We start from the raw sequence: 18120 nt of genomic DNA on the forward strand, positions 1-18120 counted from the left end.
TAAATCACTTTATTAGAATAGACTGCCTTGCATTGCCCAAGCCTCCCAGGTGAGCAGAGACACTTTTATCAGGCAGGATATTCCAAGAACTTAGAAGTTTCCTCCTAGAAACTAAGGGCAAAAGCCAAACCTCTGTTGGGCAAGGTTAATCATTTAGTGCATCAAGTGGATAAGACAGTCCTTATGATTTGCTTGGTACATTAGTCTTCACACTGAAGTGTGTGTACCCATGGAGCATATAAAGACTTCCAAAGCAGTGCATGAGCATACATGCTTTTTATTTTATTTTATTTTTTAAGATTTTATTTATTTATCTGACAGAGAGAGACACAGCGAGAGAGGGAACACAAGCAGGGGGAGTGGGAGAGGGAGAAGCAGGCCTCCTGCCGAGCAGGGAGCCCGATGCGGGGCTCGATCCCAGGACCCTGGGACCATGACCTGAGCCGAAGGCAGACGCTTAACGACTGAGCTACCCAGGCACCCCACACATGCTTTTTAAAGACACAGTGTCTAAGCTTTGCGCAGAGGCAGTATTGTAGCTGATGAGGTTTATCCGAGGCGCGATTATTACTAATTAAAGACACAATGTCCAGATCTTTGGAACCTCCCATATGTCGTAAATGGATGTGCTTGATAATCCACCTGCCTCTGAGGCATCATGCTCTGCTGCCTTTGCTTTCCCACCTCCCCTTTAATACCCATGCCACTTCTTCTTCACAGAGGAAAGGCATACCTTTCACTCATTTAGAACCCTGCTTTACTGCCCTAGAGTGTGAAAGCCTCGGAACAGTTGGAAATATTGAGGTCCTCTAAGGTAAGTGCATAGCAGCAGTGATAACACCTAGGCCCAGAGGAAAAGTATACTCAAATTCAGTTTGCTCTTCAGCCCACAGGTCCCAGGTCCCCAAGAGCAAGAGTGATCAAGTGAAGGAATGAAGGAAGAAAAAAAAGGTACTTGGACTTGGATATCATTATTTCTAGGGACAACTTCAAGCAGACACCAAGCTTTCTGACTCTAAGAACTTTGTGGCAGATGCAGAAGAGACGAAAGACAGAATCCATGTTACTGTTTTGTGAGCACGGAAGAAAATGATCAAGGCCCAGGTGATTTTTGTTTGTTACGTTTTTCCTATGCTTTCTGACAGATTTGTGGTGACCTGAGAAAAATCAGTTCAACCTTTTAGTATAATTGGATTCTGGGGAGAAATTAACTTAGATTCTAAATTCAAAAGCAGAGCAAAGTGAAATCAGGAATATGTTACTCAGAGGGGTCATCCTGAAGGATTAACATTGGAACACAGTGTGTGACTGGTGCATCCTGTGGGTTTCGGTAGCTGTCACTTTGAGTCTGATATCTCTAACAAACATCATAACCAAAGAGACATGAAAAGCTATGTGATGTGCACGGACTCTGTGAGGAAGGCAGACCAGTTTCTTGGGGGATTCAGTAGTTTATGCCACTTAGGTCTCCTGAAATTTCTTTGGTGGATTTCCTTGGAGGGCATCAGTGAGGTGTATTCTCACCTGCAGCCTTCTGGTAAGTGGGAAAGCAGATTTCTATAGCTGTCTCTTACAGAGGGCCTCCTCTGGGAATATGTCAAGCAGAGGTCAGTGGGTACAGTTCTTCAGGGCACCATAGTCTGGTGATCCAGGGACCCAACTTTATGGCAGTCTGGAATAAAACCACTGAAATGGCGTAGGAAAATGAAGATTGCATGACTTTCAAATGGTCCTCCATGAACAGGTAGTTGAAGTGGCGTTTGAGTACAGATTTGGCAGTAGTAGTTGAGAAAGTGTTTTTCTCTATTAAGGGTTTGGGTTGTTGGCATCCATGGGGTTTGATTTAAAACTTTCACTCCATCTCAGAAAGTGGGGTATTTTTCCTTGTGTTTAAATTACCTTCCTATTTGTGTTTTTATTTTATTTTGTTTTTACCTTTTTTCTCTTTTGTACACAGGTGACTCATGGTAAGAGAGTGCCTCTTAATCCCCTGGTGTAGCATTAACAAATACCTGGTAGTGCATACTTCTTATATGTATCTGTTTGTGCATTTACATACCTAAATGTATATATCTATCATGTTTTATATGAATGGAACAATACTCCAAACAACACAGATAACTATAAGGGGCTTGCTATTAGTTGAAGTACCATAGGCCTAGTACCAGTTGAGCATCTAAAAGAAAGATGACTGCACTGGACTGAAGCATAGTAGCTGTGCAGCTATGGAAAAGTCCATGAGTTTGGGGCGCCTGGGTGGCTCAGTCGGTTAAGCATCCAACTCTTGATTTTGGCCGAGGTCATGATCTCAGGATCGTGAGATTGAGCCCTGTGTCAGGCTCTGTGCTGAGTGGGAGCCTGCTTAACATTCTCTCTCTCCCTCTCCTTCACCCTCCCCCGCCCTTGGCTCGAGCACACGCACACTCTCTCCTTAAAAAAAAAGAAAAAAAGTCCATGAGTTCATAGTCATACTCAAAAAACAAAGAAACAAAAATCTTTGGAGTTTGATGGGAACAAAATATTTGATTTTTGAAATGATAAATAACACAGTAACACATATGTTCAGAGGTTCACTCTGAATTTAATAGAGTTAGTGTGAAATAGTACAGACTTCGTTGATAGCAGCTTAATACTCCTTGACCCTTGGGACACCTGGGTGGCTCAGTCGGTTAAGCGTCTGCCTTCAGCTCAGGTCATGATCCCAGGGTCCTGGGATCGAGTCCCGTATCGGGCTCCCTGCTCTGCGGGGAGCCTGCTTCTCCCTCTGCCTCTCTCTCTATCTCTCATGAATAAATAAATAAAATCTTTAAAAAAAAAAAAAATACTCCTTGACCCTTACACTCATGTATGAATCACCTCTCCAGAGTGAGCCACAGTTATTTTCATGTACATCCTCCAAACTCTTTTAAGTGTGTTGGCATTCTCTTCCTGTTGGTACCTATAAGCCAACTTTCTTCTTTTTCACCTGACACAATGAACTTCAGATGTTGTATGAGTAATAATTAAATAATTCACTTATTGATGAATATTTAGATATTTTTGTTATTACAAACCATGAGAATGAACTGCCTTGTTAATGGCTTTTCGTGAAATTGTATCAGTGTTTGTTCAGAGTAGCTACAGAGAAATCAACTATGGGGTGTGGTCATTTCACATTTTATTTATTTATTTATTTATTTTTTTTTTAAAAGATTTTATTTATTTGACAGAGAGAGACAGCGAGAGCAGGAACACAAGCAGGGGGAGTGGGAGAGGGAGAAGCAGGCTTCCCGCCGAGCAGGGAGCCCGATGTGGGACTCGATCCCAGGACCCTGGGATCATGACCGGAGCTGAAGGCAGACGCTTAACAACTGAGCCACCCCAGGCGCCCAGGTCATTTCACATTTTAATGTTCCAACTCATGGTCAGTGTGGTATCATGTTTAAAAGTGTAGGTTTTGCAGCCAGTTGCCAGCCGTGTGACTGCATTCTTCAGTTAGCCATCACGCCCCTTTTCTCATGTGTAGAATGGGGTTAATGACAATGGCACTTACATCATAAGGTAGGGTCTAAAGTGCGGTTCAGGTCATGATCCTGGAGTCCCGGGATCGAGTCCCGCATCGGGCTCCCTGCTCGGGAGGGAGTCTGCTTCTCCCTCTGACCCTCCCCCCTCTCATGCTCTCTCTATCTCATTCTCTCTCTCAAATAAATAAATAAAATCTTTAAAAAATAAAATAAAATAAAATGAATTAATCTAGACAAAGCATCTAGAAGAGTGCCTGGTTGATAGAAAGCGTTATGTAAGAACATCCAGTGCTCCTCAGCTTGCCAACACTTGTTATTATGTTATCAAATTGCATATTTTCCATGGTCTGTATGAACCAGTATTCTTTTGCCTTATTTTATTTTGCATTTTCCCAATCACTTGTGAGGTTCAGATTCTTGTCCCTTTGTTGCTTTTTTGGATTATTTCTTCTGTGATATGTGGTCTTCATTCTTGGCTCATTTTAAAAATTATTTTTTGTCGGGTGCCTGAGTGGCTCAGTTGGTTAAGCGACTGCCTTCAGCGCAGGTCATGATCCTGGAGTCCCGGGATCGAGTCCCACATCGGGCTCCCTGCTCGGCAGGGAGTCTGCTTCTCCCTCTGACCCTCCCCCATCTCATGTGCTCTCTGTCTCTCTCATTCTCTCTGTCTCAAATAAATAAATAAAATCTTTAAAAAAAAATTATTTTTTGTCTTACTGATTTGTAATTGTTTATCTTGTGATATATTGATCTTTTATATGTTGCAGTTATTTTTCTAGAATCTTGTCTTTTCGCTTTTCTTAATATCTTTTTCCATGCAAAAGTTTTATTTTTGATTCAAATTAAAATTTGTTAGCCTTTTCTTTATGCTTTTTACTTGTGCCATAAACATTCCATATTTTCTTCTATTCTTCCATAAGTTCTTTCTTTAAAAGCTTATGTCTTATATTCATTATCTGTTGGTGTTGTGGCATAATAACATATACATATATATCTGCCTAATATATAGTCTTTTACCCTGGTTCCTGCTAATATTTAGTCTTTTACCCTGGTTCCTGACACAGAGTTTTCTAAAACTCTTATAATTTCCTTGGTGATAGGAGTGTCTGTCACAGAGCTCCTAAATCCCTTGGAATTTTCTGGGTGATAGGACCGTCTTTTGTTCTATTTAGGTGACTCTTGGTGTGGGCTCCTGAATGTCTTCTGTGGGGGCTGGTCTCTAGAAAGATCAAGTCATGATTAGAAGCTTGGAACTTGCAGCCCTGCCCCCATCCTCCAGAGTGGGGAGAAGGACTGGATAATGAATTAGTAATCGATTATTAGATCATGTCCATGAAATGAAGTCCCCATAAAATCCCGAAAGTACAGGGTTCGGAGAGTTTCTGGATTGGTGAACACATCTACATGCTCGGAGGGTGTAGCATACCCCAACTCCACAGGGACAGAAGCTTGTGGGTTCAGGACCTTCCAGACCTTGCACGAGGTACCTCTTCATCTGGTTCATTTGTATCCTTTATAATGTCCTTTACTATATAATAAACCAGTAAATGTAAGTAAGTGTTTCTCTGAGTTCTTTGAGCTGTTCTAGCAAATGACTGAATCCAAGGAGAAGGTTGTTGAATCCAAGGAGAAGATTGTGGGAACCTCTGATTTGTAGCCAATTCCGACAGTGTGTTACCTGGAGACTCCTTCCAGGCGGGCAAGCAAACATGGCTTACCTAGTCTGTGTTGTTTTTACCCACAATACTTTTGATATCAAACGAGGTTTTTTCCTCCTGACACCAAATATGTGATCTCTTTCAACACCACCTCTCCAGATTGACATTGGACTCTCTGACACTGACTACCTGCAGTTAGCATCAGATTACACAAATTTAAGAGTACAGACCTGCAAGAAAGCCACCACTTGGGATTCCAATCTCAAGTCTTGGTCTCCTGTACTGACTGACGGGCTCTAAATCATGGTTTCTACGGTCCCTTTCTCAGGACAGAGTATGGGGGTGTGCCACCCTTCCAGCAGCATGATGTGCTCACCAACTTGGAAGTTTGCTGAACCTGTGGTTTTGGGGGCTTTATGGAGGTTTTATGGCTTAGGTATGATTGATTAAATCACTGAACATTGGTGATTGAACTCAGGAGGTGGGGCTAAGTTGAACCCTGTAATCAGGTAGTTTGTTTCCCTGGTGACCAGCCCCCATCCCGTGGCTGTGTGAGGGCTTGGGTTACCAGTCATCTCATTAGCACACAAAAGACACTGATCACTGTGGAGATCCTAAGCATTTTAGGAGTTCCTTGTAGTAACTGGGGCCAAAAGCCAAATATTTGTTTTTTGTCATATCGCTGCTGGGTACTTTGTTTCACAGTCACTCATGAGCCTGTAAGCAAGGTGTAAGCCAGGGTGGCATCTGATCTGGAGGCTCGGGTGGGGAAGGATGCACTTCTAAGCTCACTTACTGGGTTGTTGGCGGGATTCATTTCCAGAAGGGCTGATCAAGTGAGATCCTCAGTTCCTACCTGTCTGCTCATGTAAGATTCTTATTTATTAGTTCCTTGCTACATGGGCCTTCCCTACATGCCACTTGTTTCATCAAAGTCATGAAAGGACAGATTCTGTTAGCAAGATGGGAGTCACCAACGGAGCCACGTAGGCTCCTCATTTCTACTGAAATGTGTATAAGAAAATATATATAGGGGTACCTGGGGGGGGGGGCTCAGTTGGTTGAGTGTCTGCCTTCGGCTTGGGTCATGATCCCAGGGTCCTGGGATGGAGCCCCACATCGGGCTCCCTGCTTGGCAGGAGGCCTGCTTCTCTCTCTCCCTCTGCCTGCCGCTCCCCCTTCTTGTGCTTTCTCCCTCAACCTCTCTGTCAAATAAATAAAATCTTTAAAAAGAAAAAAGTATATATAGATGAGGCTATATGGTGATTAGGACAGCCTCCCTCATGCTTCTTCCGTATTAACAAAAGTAATTCACATCATATTAAATAGGACCGTGTTATTACAGGAATCACTGACACTGGAGGACGTGGCCGTGGACTTCACCTGGGAGGAGTGGCAGCTCCTGGCCCCCGCCCAGAAGGACCTGTACCGGGACGTGATGTTGGAGAACTATAGCAACCTGGTGTCAGTGGGTGAGGACAGCTTTCTATGTCACTTAGAGGTGCTCAGTCACTGGCTTTTCCTCTATCACTCGATCAAAGCTTTGCAATCACTGTGGTCTTCCGAAGAGTCCCTTATCTTGGCCCTAAACAAAGGGGTATAATCTTTTCTATCCTGAAAGAGAACTTTTAACTACTTTGCATGTGAGAAATCGCTTTGTCTCTAAAATGTAATATTTTCCCATCTCAACTTACTATACCCCAAGTCACTGCATCTAAGTCTTTTGTCATTTCTCACGAACAGGGTGTCAGGCTACCGAACCAGATGCATTGTCCAAGTTGGAATACAGAGATGAACCATGGATAACAGAGGATGAAATACAGAATAGAACCCATCTGGGTGAGTGAGTACCAGCAAGGGGAGTGGCTGAAGAAGTTTTATTCTAGTCTTTAAGAGAAGGTGTCACAGCTGTGAGGGTGTCTGAGGATACCTAATCAGCTCCTCCCCATATTCCTTCCCCCAGATAAGAACTCTCTTTCTTTTGTGCGTATTTAGCTCTAAATATGCTCCTTACCTCTTCTTGGATCTGATATTTATTTCATTTTAAATCTTTATAATTTTCTTTTAAAATTATATAGTCAAAACAATAAAGAGCCACCCCCACCACATCATCTTTAAAACACTTTTATTCCATACCATCCTTGTGAGAGAATTTGTTGTTCCCTTTTTTCCCTAGGATTCGGGAAGCTTGATAGTCATCTGCAAGAGCACTCTCAAAACCACAGATTTCTGAAGAGCACACAACAATATGGGGAACAGAGTACATTTAGAAATGCTGTTCATTTGAGCAAAATACATTTTGCCATAACGCAAAATCGTGTGTTTGATTTATGTAGAAAAGCTTTGAAATCAAGTTTGAGTTTAGTTAACGAGAAGAGAAGATATGAAACAAAGAAGGCTGTTGAGTTTAATGGAGAAAAATCTTTTCTGCATGGTAATCATGAACATTTGTATTCTGGAATTGAATTCCCTGAAAGTGCAAAATATATCAGCACTAAATTCCAAGACTTTAAGCATCAGAGGACTCACAAAATAGAGAAAGCCCACACATGCATCGAAGGTGAGAAAACCTGCATCAGGAAGTCTCGGCTTATTTACCATGAGAGAGGTCATAGAGGTGAGAAACCCCATGAGTGTGATCCATGTGGGAATTCCTTCTCCAGAAATGTCATGTTCGCTAAACATCAGAAAACTCATACACAAGACAAAGTCTGTATAACCAGTGAATACAGAAAAGGCTCTAGTGTGAAGAGCAGTCTCACTTTGCCTCAGCAAACCCAAACAGCAGAGAAATCCTACACATGCAGTGAGTGTGGAAAAGGCTTCACCATGAAACGCTATCTGATTGCACATCAGCGAACTCATAGTGGAGAGAAACCTTATGTGTGCAGTGAATGTGGAAAAGGCTTCACTGTGAAGAGCAATCTCATTGTGCATCAGCGAACTCATACAGGGGAGAAACCCTATATATGCACTGAATGCGGAAAAGGCTTCACCATGAAGCGCTATCTTGTTGTACATCAGCGAACTCATACTGGAGAGAAACCCTATATATGTAGCGAGTGTGGAAAAGGCTTCACAGTGAAGAGTAATCTCATCGTACATCAGCGATCTCATACTGGGGAAAAATCTTACGTGTGCAGTGAATGTGGAAAAGGCTTCACCACAAAGCGCACCCTCATTATACATCAGCGAACTCACACAGGAGAGAAATCTTACTTATGTAATGAATGTGGAAAAGGCTTCACCACAAAGCGCACCCTCACTATACATCAGCGGACTCACACAGGAGAGAAACCCTATGAATGCAATGAGTGTGGTAAAGCCTTCAGCCAGAAGATATGCCTCATACAACATGAGAGATGTCATACAGGAAAGACTCCCTTTGTGTGTACTGAGTGTGGAAAATCCTATTCTCACAAATATGGTCTCATTACCCATCAGAGAATTCACACGGGAGAGAAACCCTATGAGTGCAATGAATGTGGAAAAGCCTTCACCACAAAGTCAGTACTCAATGTCCATCAAAGAACTCATACAGGCGAGAGACCATATGGATGCAGCGATTGTGAGAAAGCCTTCTCCCACTTGTCAAACCTTGTTAAACATAAGAAAATGCACACAAGAGAAATGGGTAGATTCAGTCAAGTTGTAAATTCCTTTAACACAGAGTCACAGCTCATTACTTATTAGTGAACTCCTGCAGAACAGAAGCCCTATGAATGTGATGACTGTGGAAACGCCTTCTGTGGCAACCGAGACTTCATTAAACATCAGTGTTTCCAGCAGATTGGAATGTAATCATGGTACTGATGGCCGTTGATGTGTGTCCTGCGGAGATTAAAAACTTGTCTAGGAGGTAAATCTGGTGGCTACGGTGAATGTGTTGTAGTGCCTTCAGTGATCCTTACCTCATATTTTCTGTCAGTGAAAACATGTTGGGAAAACTCTGATACATTCAATGTGGAAATGCCTTGAGCAAAACTTTCTAGCTTCATTATATTCTGAAAAGTGTATACTGAGATAAATTCTGTGAATGCAGAAACTAGAAAGGCCTTCAGGGGGAAGGTAGACTTCATTATCAGAGATCATCATAAATCATCAGTGAGCTTATTGTTCATAGAAATATGATTTTTTAAAAAATTTATGATGACCATGGGAAAGCTTTTACCCAGAAAGAAGACCTCAGTGAGGGTCAGAGTCCACACTGGAGAAAAACTTTAAGAGGACGATATATATATATATATGGCAGGATATCAGTGACACATTCTGCCTCGTTTTGTCAGGAAATCATATAGAAATGAAAACTTCATGAACATACTAAATGTAGAGCACCTGCAGTCAAATATCAGAGAACTTATGAAGGAATGAAGTCCTGTGAAAGTGGTAAATGTCAGAGTGCTTTTAAATGTTACAAGTCTGACCTCAGTATACATCAGATAATTCACCTGATGTACATTTTCAGATGATACTTTGAAACCCTTTTCTAGTGGCCTTGTCAGTAATTCCTTAGTTTTAAAAAGTATAGTCTGCTTTCCTCATCACTGATTAATATTTATTGTTATACACCGTGCTGAGTGTTCTATGGAGTATTGTAGGACTACTCTGTATTATTGATTTTTTACCTTTCTTTGGCTCTAAACTTAATTGTAAATTTAGCATACTAAAGGAGTTTAAAAGGAAACTGAATGTTTTAAATTTATAAAATAACAAGTATTTGTACTTGCTTAAATAAGTTTATAAATATGACCAAATATTTTATAAAACCACCTTCCGAGTTATTTTTATAAAATGTTTAATTTGAAATCATTTTAACTTATAAGAAATTGCAAAATAGTCCAGAGACTTCCCTAGTATCCTTTACCTAACGCCTCCCAGTAAAAACATTTATGTAAGCCACATCTTACTGAATCCAGGAAAATGACGTTGGTAGTATACTGTTAGCTAAGCCCTTAACCTTATTTGGATTTCATTAGATTTTCTTGTTTTTTTTTTTATGTTGTAATTCTAAGAAGTTTTATTACATATATAGATTCATGTAACCCCTACCACAACCATCATGTAATACTGTAATCAACACAGATTTCCTCATTATACCTTTTTATGCTCATTCCCTTTATCCAAACCTACCTCTTGCAACCACTTACCTGTTTTCCATCAGTATAATTGTATAATTTTGTGAATATTACAAAAATCATTTTTACAACTGGATTTTATATATTTTATATATAGGTTGTATTTATTTATATAATTTTCTATTTTTTTCCATAAAAGTTACATTAGTGACTATATACAAATTTATAATTTTTTATTAGTAGGAAGTGTGTAAGCTTTTCATGTTTTTGTCATTTGGCAAATTGCTCTGAAGACTTATGTGAGTTAATGGATGGTTATTTTTATTAGTGAGTAATACACATACTGGATGGCCAGTTTGTTTATCCCTTCATTCTTGGAAGAGATTTCCTCATTTCAGCTTTTGTAAAGATGGTATGAAATCTGCATACAGGGTTTTGTGTGAACATAAATTTTCATTTCTCTACAATAAATATTCAGGTGGATGATTGTTGGGATGTATGGTAAGTTGTATTTAGCCTTATAAGAAACTACTCTCTTCCATCATGGCTGTGCTCTTTTACATTCTCACCAGCAGTGTATGAAATATTGTTCTGTATCCTCTCTAGCACTTGGTATTCAGTGCATTTGACACTAGAAGAACATGGGGGTTAGGGGCACTGACGCCCAGGCAGTTGAGAATCCACGTATAACTTAACTACCAATAGCCTCCTGTCGCCTGGAAGCCTTACCAATAACAAACAGTCGATTATGTGTTATATACTATATTCTTTTTTTTTTTTTTTAAGATTTTATTTATTTATTTGAGAAAGAATGAGATAGAGAGCATGAGAGGGGGGAGGGTCAGAGGGAGAAGCAGACTCCCTGCTGAGCAGGGAGCCCAATGCGGGACTCAATCCCGGGACTCCAGGATCATGACCTGAGCCGAAGGCAGTCGCTCAACCAACTGAGCCACCCAGGCGCCCGTGTTATATACTATATTCTTAAAGTAAGCTAGGGAAAAGAAAATCAGACTTCTGGGGCGCCCGGGTGGCTAAGTCAGTTAAGCGTCTGACTCTCGGTTTTGGCTTAGGTCATGATCTCATGGGTCGTGGGATTGAGCCCCGCGTCAGGATCTGAGCTCAGTGCCAGGTCTGCTTGAAAAATTCTCTCCCTCTGACCCTCCCCCTGCTTGCTTGCTCTCTCTCAAATAAATAAATCTTTAAAAAAAAAATAAGACTTCTGAGGAAGACAAATACCATATGATTTCACTCATGTGGAATTTAAGAAACATGAACAAAGAAAAAAGACACTTCTTTTTTTTAAAGATTTTATTTTATTTATTTATTTGAGAGAGCGAGAATGAGAGAGAGAGCACGAGAGTGGGGAGGGTCAGAGGGAGAAGCAGACTCCCTGCTGAGCAGGGAGCCCGATGCAGGACTCCATCCCGGGGCTCCAGGATCGTGACCCGAGCTGAAGGCAGTCACCCAACCAACTGAGCCACCCAGGCGTCCCCCCAGACTCTATACAGAGAATGATCTGGTGGTTACCAGAGGGGAGGTGGGTGGGGGAATGGGTGGAAAAAAGGGGGATTAGGAGTACACTTAAAGTGATTGGCACTAAGTAATTTATAGAATTATTGACTCACTATATTGTACACCTGAAATTAATATACTCTGTGTTAATTATACTGGAGTTTTAAAAAATTGTAAAGCCTAACAAAATCATAAGGAAGGGAAAATACATTTACAGTACTACACTGTAAAAAAATCCACATATAAGTGAACTCATGCAGTTCAAACCCATGTTGCTCAAGGGTCAACTGTGTATTTCTTTTAGCCATTCCACCAGCAACATAGGAGAGATTTAGTTGCTCTCCATCCTCCCCAGCAGTTGGTATTGTCACTATATTTTACATTAACTATTCTCTTAGGTATATAGTAGTAAACAATCTTGAGCTTAACTTGCATTTTCCTAATGGCCAATGATGTTCAACACAGCATTATTACTATTATAATTAGACTTATTTATCTTATAACTGGAAGTTTGTACATTTTGACCATCTTAAGGTATTTTATCCACACCCCACCCCCAACCCTGCCTGTCACAACCACCAATTTTTCTCTCTCAGTTTAGTTTTTTTTTTTTTCTTTTAGATTCCACATATAAGTGAGATCATACAGTATTTGTTTTTCTCTGACTTATTTCACTTAGCATAGTACCCTCAGGGTCTATTCATGAGTCATAAATAGCAGGATTTTCTTTTTTATGGCTGAATAATATTCAATTGTGTGTACATTTTCTTTATCCATTCATTTTGTATAGGAGGACACTTTGGTTTCGATGCCATGGCTATTGTAAATAATGCTGCAATGAGCATGGGAGGACAACTGTCTTTTTAAGACAGTGATTTCATTTCCTTTGGATAAGTTCAAGTAGAATTAGTGGATCATATGGTGGTTTTATTTTTAATTTTTTGAGGAAATGTCACACTGTTTTCCATAGTGGCTGCACCAAATTTACAGTGTCCTTCATTCTTTTTATGTCTGTATGCATGTTCATTTATTATTTATTTAACAGATCACCTACTGATGTACATTCATATTGGTATTAGTTACCTTTGCATTACAAAATTACTTTCCTAAAAGTTAATGTCTAAAAATAAACATTTACTAATTATGCTGTGTGGGTTTAGGGTTGGATGTCTGGTGGGGCTGTCTGGACAGAGGCTGCGTGAACTAGATGGCTACACCTCTAAGCCTCCACTGGAATTGATGGGGTCTTTCACAGGCTCTCATACTGCAAGAGGCTAGCCTGGGCTCTATTCTAATGTGTTAGAAGAGCTCCAAGAGACAGACCATACCTTACTGAGCAAGTCTAGTTCTATCCTGTTTGTTATTTGTCCTATTGGACACATTGGTCAGCTTCACTAGGAAGGGATGCTATCCAAAAGTGAACATATAGGGGCTCCTGGGTGGCTCAGTCGTTAAGCGTCTGCCTTCGGCTCAGGTCATGATCCCAGGGTCCTGGGATTGAGTCCCGCGTCAGGCTCCCTGCTCAGTGGGAAGCCTGCTTCTCCCTCTCCCACTCCCCCTGCTTGTGTTCCCTCTCTCGCTGTGTCTCTCCCTGACAAATGAATAAATAAAATCTTCAAAAAATATAGAGAGAGACCCAAGAGTAGTACATTCATGTAACAAGCACAAGAGTGTTTATTTCTTTAAAATTGTCAAAATTGATGCTATAATTACTCTTGTACATGGTCTCAAAAAAATAAATTTCTACTGAATCAATTCTTGAAATTAATTGCTGGCTCAAAGAGATGAAAAGTTTAAATTGGATAATTGCAGGATTTTACTGATTTATATGCTCTAGTCTGAATCCTGCCTCCCTAAAAACACATCAAATATCTAATATTAAATGTGGTGTGCATTTTAAACTTGCAACTCTGATAAGCAAGGTAGTAACATTTCAGTTCACTCAAAGCTGTATGTGGTGGACAACACTTAATTTACCTATGCAGATGAGAAAAATAAGACTTAGCATAATCGAGTGCCTTTATCCCATGGCCTCGCCACTCTGAATGTTAGTCATCGTTCAATCTTTATGAATCTTAAGGCTTAAAATATTTTTGCTTCATGTTTACTTTGCATTTATTTGAGTATTAGATGCACTTTAAAAGTCGAGTATTTGCAATTTTTATTTTTTAAGATTTTATTTATTTATTTGACAGAGAGAGACAGCGAGAGAGGGAACACAAGCAGGGGGAGTGGGAGAGGGAGAAGCAGGCTTCCCGCTGAGCAGGGAGCCCGATGCGGGGCTCGATCCCAGGACCCCGGGATCATGACCTGAGCCGAAGGCAGACGCTTAACGACTGAGCCACCCAGGCGCCCTGAGTATTTGCAATTTTTAAAAATAAGTGGCTTATTGAGCTATTTAAAAAATTACGTTAGTCTTTTTCTTATTCCTTTTATAATAGGATGTGGAGAGTGGATCTCATATATTGATGGTGGAATGGGTTGGTATACTGACTGGAAAACAGTTGGCAATTTCTCTTTCACATGCATACGCCTTTCCCTCCATTCTTCCCTATTTCTGGCCTTTGGTCCTCAAAGCCTGTCTTCCTCTTTGGACCCAGGGAAAGCTCCGCCTGCGTCCTCGGTTCCGCCCTTCGCCCTGGGCACTAACCTCTTTTGACTTTCTGTGGCCTTTTCCCCTATTACTCGCCCCCAAGCCTAACTGGCGCGTTCCGGCGCTTTTATTTCCTAGTGAGTGACCACCATCCCTGTGCCCTCAGAGCTTCTGCGCACGTCGTTCTCTGTCCAAAAGTCGCTTCAAGCCCATTTTTCCTAGAAACTCGGTGGAGGAAGCTTCTTTAGGTGGGTTCGCCTTTTCCCAAGCGTGTTCTGTGATGGGACAAATACCTCCACTTCCTGTTAACAGGGTCGTGCCAACTGAGCCGTCTAATTTTTAATTTTCCAGTCGGCAAGCTGAAAGGGATTTCCGCCGCGTCGTTTTTGCCTGGTTTAAGCTTCAGCCTGGAGACACCTGTGCGTTTCTGTCGGACCCACCGGCCCTTCCACTTTCCCAGCCGCCCCTGCTCGCGGGCGCAGAAGAGGCCCCTCGGCTCGCCGTACGACCGTGATCCAAGATGGCCGCCCCCGTGGGGTACGGCCAGGGCGCGGCCATGTTGCCGCAGCGGAAAAACCGGGATCCAGTTGCCTTTTCTCTAGAAATGCCTCAGACCCTTGTTGGCCACCGTCCTGGGGTGCTGAGGGACGCGGGCGAAGTTTAGCGAAGTAAGTTCAGGCGCCGACCGGTCGCGGTGGTGTGTGGCGAAAATCAGGTCAGTGTCTGGGTGTGTTTGTGGGTCGGCGTCCTCCTCGGGTGATGCGGGTGGGATTCCAGCGGGAGGAGAGCGTGGGTGGATGTTCTTCCCTGTTAGGGTGTGCGCTTGTTGGTGCCCCTGGCCTCAGTCCGGAGGTGCTCTCGTGGCTCGTGGTTAAAGATCTCTGGAGAACAGCGATCTGGTGCCGAGGGCACATTTGGGGGCCGCTTACTCTCTGGGGCTCAGAGATTGCCAGCCGCAGGGTTGTGGCTGTCAGAGAAGGCTGCATGTGGTGCGGATTTTGTTCGGGGCGCAAAGATGAGCTGTTTCGGGGTTCACGTGCAGGGGTCTCTGGGGGCTCACGGGGGCTGCTCCGAGCGTCCGGGGCGCTGGTGCGAGTGTGGGCCGCGCCTGGAGGCCCGGGGCTTGGCCGGGGCGTGCTGAGCCCAGTCCTCGGCGGCTGCCACAGACGCGAGGTGCGTTTGCGTCCCCCTTCTGCCCTGTAACCCCAAGTCTGAGCTCTAGTTCTTAAACCCTCTTTGGCATCCAACATCACCCCTTACTCTCGAACTTTCAGAAATCAAAGTTTTTGGCGAGGTGAATGATCCAGCGTCTCTAATAGCAGTTTCATATTTAAGATGCAGCCTTTTATCCTTTGTCCTGAAAGATTCCTGCACATTCCTCTTGGATATTTCTTTTCAGACTCCGACTGACACAAGGAAAATAACATCTCTTGTCACTGTAAATTCCGTTCCCAAGGGGTAATCCTTGTCAAAATTTTATTACATTTTAGTTTGAGGCTTTTATATTGGGCTTAATATTGATAATTCAGATAAATTGTGTAAATGGTACTATGATTTTCTCTCTTACCTTATTTCATGTAATAAACATTTACAGATTATTTTAATGTATGAACCTGTGGTATTGTGAGTGGAGTCGTATTCAGTGTTTGCATATATTTATATAAAGGTGAAATGTTTGAAATGTTTAGGTATCATTTTGGGGACATTTTATGATTATGCATTTACTCATGGATTTGTTCCCCTGCCTTTCATCTCCAATGTAGACTTTATTTTTATCTCAGTTGTAAGCCTGTTACTCCTTTCTGAGTCTCTTTTCCTTATAATTTTCTATAATATAAAAAACCAATTAACTTTAAATATCTACTTGCTGCGGGGCGCCTGGGTGGCTCAGTCGTTAAGCCTTCGGCTCAGGTCGTGATCCCAGGGTCCTGGGATCGAGTCCCACATCGGGCGCCCTGCTCAGCGGGAAGCCTGCTTCTCCCTCTCCCACTCCCCCTGCTTGTGTTCCCTCTCTCGCTGTGTCTCTGTCAAATAAATCAATAAAATCTTTAAAATATATGTATATATATATATATACTTGCTGCTTGGCCACCTTATTAAATTCTTACTGTAATGTCTTTCTCTCCACCTAACATTTTAGTATGGAAAATTTTCAAACATACAGAAATACTGAAAGAATGTTAAAGTATCCATCCATATACCTACCACCTAGATTCTACCATTAACGTCCTACTAGACTGGCTCTACCAGTTATCTAACTCTCTATCCATCCTCTGTTCGGGAATCAGTCTTTTTTATTAGAGGAGGGGAGGGGTGGAGGGAGAGGGAGCGAGAGAATCCCAAGCAGGCTCCATGCCCAGCACAGAGCCTGAGACTGGGCTCCATCTCACAACCCTGAGATCATGACCTGAGCCAAAATCAAGAGTCAGAAGCCTAACCTCCTGAGCCACCCATACACATCCTGATTCAGTCTTCTGTTGGTGCATTTTAAAGACAGTTGCAGTCCTCTACAGTTACTCTAAATGCCTCTGCAATTACCTGACTAATAGAGTTCTGATAGCTTTTTACTTGTTTCCTTTGTTTCCTTAATGAACAGAGATCTTATTTACAAGTAGTCTTGGCCTACTGTGAAGTGGAATGAAAGTGAATTTTAGAATGAGTTGAATCTGATATTTATTATGTTTTTAAGATTTTATTTATTTGAGAGAGAGGGTGAGCGAGAGAGAGAGCACGAGCTGAGGGGCAAAGGGAGAGGGAGAAGCAGACTCCCCACTGAGCAGGGAGCCCAACCAAGGGGCTCAATCTCAGGACTCCAGGATCATGACCTGAGTTGAAGGCAGACGCTTACCTCACTGAGCCACCCAGGTGCCCCTGAAATGAGTCTGATTTTTCATTCCCATTGTGTAATTGTGACCTGTCTGTTTCCCTGATAGCAAAAAGAAGTTAGAATCTCTCCCTCAGGTTTTGTTTTGAAGATTAAGTGAAGTAAAATACCTAAAATAGTGATCTGTGATGGCAGGAACCTAGTATATTTGAGTAAAAAGGCTGATAATTTCCCCATATTTATGTTTTTGTGCTTTGTAAAATTTGTATTTATAACTCATTTTCTCTCTCCCTGCCTCCCCTTTGTTTCTCTCTTTTTTTTTAAAGATTTTATCTATTTATTTATTTGAGAGAGAGAGAGGGAGAGAGAAACAGCACGAGAGGGAGGAGGGTCAGAGGGAGAAGCAGACTCCCTGCTGAGCAGGGAGCCCGATGCGGGACTCGATCCCGGGACTCCAGGATCATGACCTGAGCCGAAGGCAGTCGCTTAACCATCTGAGCCACCCAGGCGCCCTCTCTTTTTTTTTTTTTTTTAACTATGAAAACTTTTAAAGCTATGAACTTACTTTAATGATCTAGCAATGGCAATTTTAATTGTAGAATGCTGATAATTTTCTGATTTAAAATATAAGTGCTCTTATGAAAAATATAATGAAGAAAGTAAATGTCCTGTCAAATATTATACTGTTGCCAGTATTTCCTTTTCAGAAATTCTTAGAAGTAGATTTTTAAGTTACCTGCAATACTTTTATTGACTGTTTTAAATTGAATGTTAAGTTATTCCCATGAAATGTCCTGTTCTTTAACACTGACCTTGACCTGTGTGTGCTTTAAGATGGCATAGAATTTTTTTTTTTTTTTAAAGATTTTATTTATTTTTTAGAGAGTGAGCGAGAGAGAAACAGCATGAGAGGGGGGAGGGTCAGAGGGAGAAGCAGGCTCCCCGCTGAGCTGGG

General features: G+C 41.9%; 2 protein-coding genes, 1 long non-coding RNA gene and 1 other non-coding gene across 5 annotated transcripts in view; all 4 read left to right on the forward strand.

Annotated features, from left to right (window-relative positions):
• The window catches only part of LOC145717689 (uncharacterized), a 147444-nt gene that overhangs the window by 118888 nt on the left and 10436 nt on the right, over positions 1-18120 (forward strand). The gene's annotated exons all lie outside the window — the stretch shown is intronic.
• Positions 56-10727, forward strand: ZNF614 (zinc finger protein 614). The gene is made up of 4 exons (XM_081807664.1): positions 56-1104; positions 6507-6633; positions 6905-7000; positions 7338-10727. Exons 1-4 carry the CDS (start codon positions 1090-1092, stop codon positions 8852-8854), a joined length of 1755 nt encoding a protein of 584 aa, XP_081663790.1. The 5' UTR covers positions 56-1089; the 3' UTR covers positions 8855-10727.
• LOC115936973 (U4 spliceosomal RNA) lies at positions 514-655 on the forward strand. Its single transcript, XR_014141119.1, has one exon. It is a non-coding gene; the product is annotated as a U4 spliceosomal RNA (small nuclear RNA).
• The window catches only part of LOC115936972 (uncharacterized), a 13079-nt gene continuing 9878 nt past the window's right edge, over positions 14920-18120 (forward strand). Inside the window, exon 1 of one of the 2 annotated variants that reach the window (XM_031018066.2) lies at positions 14920-15056. The gene's annotated coding sequence lies outside the window, so the exon portion shown is untranslated. The remainder of the gene's footprint in view (positions 15057-18120) is intronic. The other variant, XM_031018067.2, reaches the window with a different exon arrangement.

This window comes from Leptonychotes weddellii, chromosome 16, assembly GCF_054177405.1.
Source record: "Leptonychotes weddellii isolate Sample4059 chromosome 16, ASM5417740v2, whole genome shotgun sequence".
NCBI lineage: Eukaryota > Metazoa > Chordata > Mammalia > Carnivora > Phocidae > Leptonychotes > Leptonychotes weddellii.

What these genes read in the sequence shown, in the direction of transcription:
- ZNF614 (XM_081807664.1), top strand. An exon ending in TAGCAACCTGGTGTCAGTGG is followed by an intron (nt 6,634 to 6,904) that starts GTGAGGACAGCT and finishes TCTCACGAACAG; the next exon opens with GGTGTCAGGCTACCGAACCA. An exon ending in ACAGAATAGAACCCATCTGG is followed by an intron (nt 7,001 to 7,337) that starts GTGAGTGAGTAC and finishes TTTTTTCCCTAG; the next exon opens with GATTCGGGAAGCTTGATAGT.